This window comes from Rhinopithecus bieti, unplaced genomic scaffold (genome assembly GCF_001698545.2).
Source record: "Rhinopithecus bieti isolate Rb0 unplaced genomic scaffold, ASM169854v2 scaffold_5497, whole genome shotgun sequence".
NCBI lineage: Eukaryota > Metazoa > Chordata > Mammalia > Primates > Cercopithecidae > Rhinopithecus > Rhinopithecus bieti.
In genome coordinates this window covers 256,398-265,738 of record NW_016805006.1, presented here as the reverse complement: position 1 = coordinate 265,738, position 9,341 = coordinate 256,398, and the positions used below count along the sequence as shown (strand labels likewise).

General features: G+C 36.9%; 1 protein-coding gene across 1 annotated transcript in view; it reads right to left on the bottom strand.

The window, feature by feature from the left end:
* Nucleotides 1-5,192: 5,192 nt before the first annotated feature.
* The window catches only part of BRIP1 (BRCA1 interacting DNA helicase 1), a 195,283-nt gene continuing 191,134 nt past the window's right edge, over nt 5,193-9,341 (bottom strand). The window contains 3 exon segments of the mRNA XM_017870816.1: nt 5,193-5,310; nt 5,312-6,038; nt 8,447-8,776. Of these exon segments, the coding sequence (XP_017726305.1) occupies nt 5,193-5,310; nt 5,312-6,038; nt 8,447-8,776 (1,175 nt within the window).

Below are 9,341 nucleotides of genomic sequence, written 5' to 3'. Positions count from 1 at the left end.
TGTCGGGGGGTGGGGGTCTGGGGGAGGGATAGCATTAGGAGAAATACCTAATGTAAATGATGAGTTGATGGGTGCAGCAAACCAACATGGCACATGTATACCTATGTAACAAACCTGCATGTTGTGCACATATACCCTAGAACTTAAAGTATAATAAAAATAAATAAATCAAAAAAATAAAAATACAGAAAAAAAAGAAAAACAGGGAAAATATACCAAGACAATACTGCATCTAAAATAACAAGCCAGTACTAAATACTTTTAAAACTTTTCAACTATATATGAATCACATATAAAAGATGATGGCACCTAGTTTACAGAAATGGTATGCCACTTGTACAATTCTGTATTTTATAATAGCAAGGAGCCAAATCAAACTTTAATATTGAATTCTATAAATATTAATGTAAAATATTTTCATGTGAAAAGTTGAAATTTTCAGGAAAGCATTAAGATAATCAAAATAATATAAATTCCCGAAAAAAAGGAAGACTGAGCCAAGAAAATAGTTATTAGAAAATGTACTAAAATGTCTACCTACCTAATTATGCCTTGTTACACATCCCTTTTAATCAGTATTTACCATTGGGTTTTTGAAGGTTAATTTCTGGGAACAGTAAATTTCATATAGCTTTTGTTTTCTTTGCAATACATTGAAGCTTGTTTATTACAGAGTGGAATTTGGTGTAAGATGGGTTGTTTTGGACCTGGTCCAAGAGGGTTTAGTTACTGAAAGCACCTCATTATAAGGTGGTCTTACCAATAAGGTGATCCACTGGCTCAGATCCCATGTATATTATAACAAGGCTCCATTATGGAGTACAGGAAGCTAGACAGCTAATGGTTCTATCAAATGAAACTTAAGAAACAAAATCTTTTTTTTTTTTTTTTTTAAGACATGAAAATCGTTTAAGGCTAGAGGATCATACGCCTTGGTCACTTTTCCAAATTTCTATTTCCTGAAGTGATGTTCTTTATTGTATGTTTCATAGCTCTGCAGTTATTTTACATTAGGTTTTAGCTTTCTTACATTCATTGTTTGATCTGGTCTTAAAATTTTTTTTTTTGATTATCAAAATTTTCATCAATACTATCTATTTAACTGCATTTGCCTACGGAAATAGATAATAAACCACCAAGAATTCATAAAGGTTAAATTCTTGTGTAACTCATTGAGAAATCTGAGGTTTAAAAGAGGCATATGCAAGAATAATTGTGTGGTAATCAAATACAAAAAAGAATGCCATCACTTAGAGATGACCATGATAACCAGTCTTTGAAGTGAATATACAACAGGTGCTTTGATTTCATGAAATTTTATAAGCAGCCCTAAAGAATTAAATATTCTAAATGTGTTTTAATATAGGAAAGCAATACAAAAATTCCAGTTGCAGAAAATAATGGGGAAGCTTTTGTTAAAATTATTGTTTTGAATTGAAAGATCAGAAACTTAGAAACAGTGCCAAATTTAAAACCATGTAATAACTAAGTGCATAGAAACACAGTAATAGTTTTATAACACAATTCTAGAAAGTTTTAAATAATCTAATCAAGTCATGAAACATCTACTCTTTACATTGTACCTTTCTTCCATGAATAAAGCCCTTTCTCTAACTGGTAGTTTTCCTGGTTTGCAGCCTGTGTGCTCTATATACTTTCAATCCTTGAATAAATTCAGTATTAGATAACAATTTCATATGCATTGAATGTGTCACATAAATTATTTGATAAACAATCTCTACCTTATATATCTCAAAAGCTTAAAAAAAAAGCCAGCCAAATAATTTTTCTTTCCTCAAATAATTATTTATTGTCAGTCTATCACCTATATATCTATAGTTAGTGTAGGCTTCATATAGAGCAAGGGTGCACTCCAGATATATGATTTACCTACTAATTAATAATGAATAACTTGCAATGTGCCAGGTGCTCTTTTAAAAGCATTTATATGTTTTAACTTATTTAACTCTGTAAACATTTCTTTTAAAAGTATGTTATGAGTAATGACAATGGCCTACATCCTACACTATAAAGGCCAGTTTACTTCTTGGAATATCATCTTGGTCCAAGTCATGATCTGAGGGGAATATACACCTGTTTCAACAGTGATTATCATTGTGTAAAATTTTTGAAACACCTTTTGGAATGACTAAAGGCTTGTGACACATCTCTGTGTACATTCTTAGTAATGAGAATTTTTAGTTTCAGGGAGAATTAAATTTTGGAAAGAATGGAAAATATCTAGGCCAGGCATGGTGTCTCATGACTATAATCCCAGCACTTTGGGAGGAGGAGGTGGGCAGATTACTTGAGGTCAGGAGTTTGAGACCAGCCTGGCCAACATGGTGAAACCCCGTCTGTACTGAAAAAAAAAAAAAAAAATTAGCCAGGTGCAGTGGTGTGCACCTGTAATCCCAGCTACTCAGGAGGCTGAGACACGGGAACCGCTTGAACCTGGGAGGCAGAGATTGCAGTGAGCCAAGATCGCGCCATTGCACTCCGGCCTGGGCGACAGAGCAAGACTATGTAAACCAAACAAACAAAAACATATCTAGCTAGGGAAAGGGAAAAGTATTTGAGATGAAGTTGGGTAATAACACTAAGATATGACCATAAAATAATATGCTTAATTTTCTCATGTAGTTTACCAATTCTAAAGGTAATTTCAAAAGTCCTCAAAATGTTTTAATTGTAGCATTGTGAAAATAAATATCTAGCTTTCCAAGTTATTATGCACATATTCATACCATCTGTGTCAGTCTGTTCTCATGCTGCTAATAAAGTCATATCCAAGACTGGGTAATTTATAAAGGAAAGAGGTTTAATTGACTCACGGTTCCACATGACTGGGGAGGCCTCAGGAAACTTACAATCATGGTGGAAGGCACCTTTTCACAGGCAGCAGGAGGGAAGAATGAGAGTGAAGCAGGGAAAACCTCCTTATAAAATCATCAGGTCTCATAAGAACTCACTCACTATTATGAGAACGGCATGAGGGTAACCACACCCCCGATTCAATTACCTCCCCCTGGGTCCCTCCCACAACACGTCGGGATTATGGGAACTACAATTCAAGATGAGATCTGGGTGGGGACACAGCCAAACCACCTCACCATCGTTCCCTAAATGTAAATGAGTAAGAGCCACTTTACCTTTTTTATGAAATAATATGCTTTATTTTAGGCGTTCTGAAACAAAAGCAAATGAAAATCGACTCAGAATATCAACAGACATTCCTTTGTAGATTCTTAAAGCACAAAGAAATTTGTATGATTTTATAGTACTAACCTCTACATTTTACAGATGAAACTAATTCCCTGAAGGGTGTGGTGATTGCCAATATGACTTAGCAAATCAGTGGCAGAGCCAGGTGTAGAGCCCAAGTCTCTTGTCTTCTACCAGGTATTTATTCGTTTCACTACCCTACTATCCCTATCTGTGGTTTAATAATAATACCAGTGGAGAAAAATTGTTTCACCCTTTCAAAACAACATAAAAATTACCTTCTAATCTAGTATTTGGTACTTACTGCTCAATAATCAACTAGAAAAAATATATAATACTAGATGGGATCTAATATATTCTAAATTCTTTAACTGGTAAATTGTCACCTGGCTAATTTTAAATGTCTTGGAACTATGCTTAGAGTTGTAACATCAAATGCTATAAAACAAGCTGTAAAATCTAAATATCTCAAAATGAAAGCAAACACATGCCTGTATAAGAATTCATTTATCCAAATGAAATGTAAAATAAATCCTTACTGGAAATTATGACTTGAAAATAATAGACCATACAAAATTCTTGGATAGCTCATAAAATTTCAATTCAAATTACTCACAAAAGTCCTAATGCCCAGTGAATAACACATGTTTCTTAAAAAAAGATCAATGAACGTATTTCTGGAATGATGTCAGAGATGAGCATCTGTTATAATCATTTTTGATTAGACACAGTTTCATTCATAAAAACACAAACAAGATCAAAATTCACAGAAAGGATTACTGTGCTCTAAGGAAACATATTTTGGCTGCAGCTATAAATGTGGGGTTGCTTATCAAATTTATATATAAAGTTTTCTTAGTCATTGCATAACTAAAGCTTATGCTAGAACAATACCAGAGGGGAGAAATTGTTTCACCCTTTCCAAACAATGTAGAAATTACCTTCTAATCTAGTGTTTGGTACTCACTGATCCACTAGGAAAAATATATAATACTCAGCAGGATCTAGTATTTTTTTTCCACAATTATGATGAAGCTAAATAATTAGAACAGAAAATTTAGAATACTTCATTTGGCATTTTATATCTTTACATCAATTTGTTTATGACATGTTTGATTTTAGGCTTATTATACAAATAATGTAAAACAATTTCAATTAAAAATGCATACCACTTTCTTAATTTCTCTTAATACCTTATAAATAGGCAGTTTAATAACGAAATAAACCTTTCAAGACAAATGGTGATCTCTAAAAATGTCTCGGACTGATCTGAGGTAAAATCTACAGTGAAATATGACTGAGGTGTGACTAGATTAGACTGCTATTAATCTTTATGTATCAGTATGAAAACAAATGGATGAAGAGAACCACCTAATATGAATATTTACATGAAACTAGACGTGCCCTAGGAAACTCTAAATATCTTTGAATAATTTTAAATTGCATTTAGCTAAGGAAGACTTATTTGAGGACAATATTTTGTATGAATTACTTTATAAAAACTCAAGAATAGGCCAGGCACAGTGGCTCATGCCTGTAATCCCAGCACTTCGGGAGGCAGAGAAGGGCAGATCACTAGGTCAAGAATTTGAGACCAGCCTGGCCAACATGGTGAAACCCCATCTCTATTAAAAATACAAAAACTAGCCAGGCATGGTGGTGCACACCTGTAGTCCCAGCTACTCAGGAGGCTGAGGCAGGAGAATTGCTTGAACCTGGAGGTGGAGGTTGCAGTGAGCCGAGAGCACGCCACTGCATTCCAGCCTGGGAAACAGACCAAGACTTCGTCTCAAAAAACAGAGCAAAACAAAAAAAACCCCCAAACTCAAGAATAATACAATTTACATTTCTGAACATAAAATAGTTTTTTAAAAAGTATGCCACTTATTCAATGTACACATTACTTACAACAGAGTTTAACATAAGCATGATGACATATTTTTACTTCGCTTGAGAGTTAAGTATTATTACTTAAAACCAGGAAACACGCCTTTAGTTTTAGTTTTGGAAGGAGACGGTTTAAAGTTCTTTATTTCTATTTCATGAGTTTTTCCCAGTTCCAGTTCATTTATCAAAGTTGTTTTTACCATCAATGTCATCAATTTTACTTTCTTCAATATGCAGAATTCCATTCAACTTTGTATCTGTGCAATCCTCAGCTTTCACTTCTCTGGCTGAATCTCCTTCTTTTATAGTTCTAATTCCAAAAAGGTCTTTAGCTAAAATGCAGTCTGAATTGTTAGCCAATCTATTTCCTCCATCAGTTTCGGCTAGGTCATTTTTTTCTTCATCTGTATCTTCAGGATCATAAAGTTCAGGTGTAAAATAGATAGATTCATCTTCTGCTTCTGTTTCAAAATCTCTATTTGAAGTGGACTGTTTATCTTCCTCACTTACTAGAGACAGTTCAATGTCTGGATCCAGGGCTTCTTCAGAACAGAGCGGATGTTCAGAATGATTTTTTCTAGTAAGGGTGGCATCAATCTTTAATGATGAAATAATGGTTTCTGATTGAGGACATGATCCAAACGATGTGTTTACTGTCAGATTTGAGGATTCACATTTATCAGTGAATGGCAAAACAGTTTTACTTTCCATCTTTTCTGCTTTGAAACGGGGAGGACTAGAGGCACTATTCCCTGATGACCCGAGCTCAGGTGTTGCCTTCGGTATTTTACCAGTAAAATACTGTTCCAAAGAATTAAAGCTTGACCAGCTAATTCTCTTTGTTTGTTTGTTGAAAGTTGGGCTTGTAGATCTGGAAATCACAATTTTTTCTGCTTTCACTGCTTCTTCCAGCAATACTGGATCATCTAAGAATACAAGAATTTAACAGCTTTAACTTTCTGCTCCTAGCTAACATAATTGTTAGGTTAAAATGATTATTTATTAGCAATGCCTAAATAACTGTATAGGATACGTAACTTAGAACCCCCAACGAATACTAGTGGATTTTTATCTTGGAACAGAATATTAACTCGGAAAGAAATCTTAGGTTTCTAGTGTTTCCTAGATCAAGTTGTAATGCTGTCTGGTAAACTATCAAATTCCACACCAGGGAGCCCAAGAATGAATGAGGAAAGAAGGGTTTAAGGGAAGAGGAAGGGAGCTGAGCATAGGAGGGAACAGGCTGTAAACATTTGCCTTGAAAATCCACTAACCAGTGACTGAGAAAAACTTACCTAGACTAATTCTTTTATTTAATAAATAAGGAAAGTGACATAAGGCTAAGTTATTTGCTCAGAGTTATAAAACTGGTTAGTAAGAAGACTGAGACTAGAACCTAGGTTTCTGATTACCAGGTTAATCAGCTTGAATTCACTATTTATAGTGAATTTTGTACTGCTATTTTGTAGTATTTATATACTACAAAATAAATGTTTAAAAATTGATTTTTTTCCTTTTTTTTTGAGAGCGAGTTTCGCTTTTGTTGTCCAGGCTGGAGTGCAATGGCGCAATCCTGGCTCACTGCAATCTCCGCCTCCCGGTTCAAGTGATTCTCCTGCCTCAGCCTCCTGAGTAGCTGGGATTACAGGCGGCTGCCTCCATGCCCAGCTAATTTTTGTATTTTTTAAGTAGAGATGGTGTTTCACCACACTGGTCAGGCTGGTCTTGAACTCCTGACCTCAGATGACCCACCTGCCTTGGATATATGAATTAAAACAACTGAAATTATATCCAACGGTATAGACCAGAGTTTGGCAAACCTTTTCTGTTACAGGACAGATAGGAAATATTTAGGGTTTGTGGGGCATAATGTATCTATTGCGACTACTCAATTATGCTGTTCTAGTGCAATACACACAAATACTCAACTCTGCTGTTGTTTGCAATATGTAAATAAATGGACGTGACTACATTTCATTAAACTTTATTTACAAAAACAGGCAGCAGGCCAAATTTGGCCCATGGGCCACAGTTTGCCAATCTGATACAGATGATTATTTCTTTCTTTTTTTTTTTTTTTGAGACGGAGTCTCGCTCTGTCGCCTGGGCTGGAGTGCAGTGGCCGGATCTCAGCTCACTGCAAGCTCCGCCTCCCGGGTTCACGCCATTCTCCTGCCTCAGCCTCCGGAGTAGCTGGGACTACAGGCGCCCGCCACCTCGCCCGGCTAGTTTTTTGTATTTTAGTAGAGACAGGGTTTCACCGTGTTAGCCAGGATGGTCTCGATCTCCTGACCTCGTGATCCGCCCGCCTCAGCCTCCCCAAGTGCTGGGATTACAGGTTTGAGCCACCGCGCCCGGCCGATTATTTCTAAAATATTTTAAAATACTATTTTTCGCCAGGTGTGGTGGCTCACACCTGTAATCCCAGCACTTTGGGAGGCCAAGGCGGGGGGATCATGCGCTCAGGAGATCGAGACCCTCATGGCTAACACGGTGAAACCNAAAATACTATTTTCGCCAGGTGTGGTGGCTCACACCTGTAATCCCAGCACTTTGGGAGGCCAAGGCGGGGGGATCATGCGCTCAGGAGATCGAGACCCTCATGGCTAACACGGTGAAACCCGGTCTCTACTAAAAATACAAAAAATTAGCCGGGCGTGGTGGTGGGCGCCTATAGTCCCAGCAACTCCGGAGGCTGAGGCAGGAGAATGGCGTGAACCCAGGAGGCGGAGCTTGCAGTGAGCAGAGATCGTGCCACTGCACTCCAGCCTGGGTGACAGAGCAAGACTCTGTCTCAAAAAAAAAAAAAATTACTTTTCATCACTTAAAATAAATGTCTCTCACCTCCTAAAAATAAATAAGTTCATGAGAACTATCTATATAGGAAAAGAAGTTCACATAGAATAAAAGTATCTATATAAAAAATTAGGCCAAATTTTTATATAGCCATTAGAATAACATCTCCCACTTATATGGTACTTTACAATGCTGTGATATTTATAATTTTGACCTTTACAACCCAACCTGAAGGGACAGCTAGGCAGGCATTTTTTTCCCCCCAATTATGACTCAAAAAGGTCAAATGACTTGCTCATGATCACAAAGCTAGTAAGTGGCAAAGCCAGTTAGTGGAAAACCAGAAAATATGCTCTGGTCTCCTGACAAAAGTTTGTTCCCATTACAGTACACCATACTGTTTCACTACTTTATGATAACACCTTATATTACAAACCACCATATTTAAGGAAATTAATCTATACCCAAATAAATATCATTTCACTAAATATAATGAAAGACTTCTCTATCAAAGGTAAATGGGAAGAACTTTTCATACTTTTCTCCTTTCTGGAGATAATGCCACTTGGCAGAGGTGAATTTTTAGTAATAATTTTAGGACACTGCAGTTCCTGGACACACATCTTTGCTTCATCTTCCACAAAATTTTCTGGTGATAGATGACTTGCTGCTTCCAATAAATAAGGTGGGGTACTGTACTTTAAAGAGGTCACTTCAAGTGTGGACTCAGTGTCCTGCACATTCGTTCTGTCCTTTATGGATACATTAAGAACTTTTTGATGCTTTTTGGAAAATTCAGCCAAGGACTCCAGTGCACTTTCAAAGGTTGAATGGTGCTGAATCTGCTGCCGTACCCATTTAGAAAGTCCTAAAGAAAGAGGTAAACCCAGGGGAAAATTTGGTTACTTAGTTATTAAAATATTACATGCTAAGGTAATACACTTGCTTTTTCTAGTGAAGTAATCTAATTTGTATTTTGAATATACAGGATGGTTCTCCATATGTTTTTTCTGCAATTCAGCAATTTTACTACATATGTATCAGTAACATATAAAGTAACATTCATATATCAGTAACATATGAGTAACATTCTGTTTATATACAGTAATTGTCAAATGGAGAGAGAAAAGAGGCAGTGGAAGTAGGGCAGAGATGGGAAAACATATTATCTGGTTAAGAATAACTGGTGAGGCCGGGCGCGGTGGCTCAAGCCTGTAATCCCAGCACTTTGGGAGGCCGAGACGGGCGGATCACGAGGTCAGGAGATCGAGACCATCCTGGCTAATACGGTGAAACCCCGTCTCTACTAAAAAAATACAAAAAACTAGTCGGGCGAGGTGGCGGGCGCCTGTAGTCCCAGCTACATGGGAGGCTGAGGCAGGAGAATGGCGGGAACCCGGGAGGCAGAGCTTGCAGTAAGCTGACACCCGGCC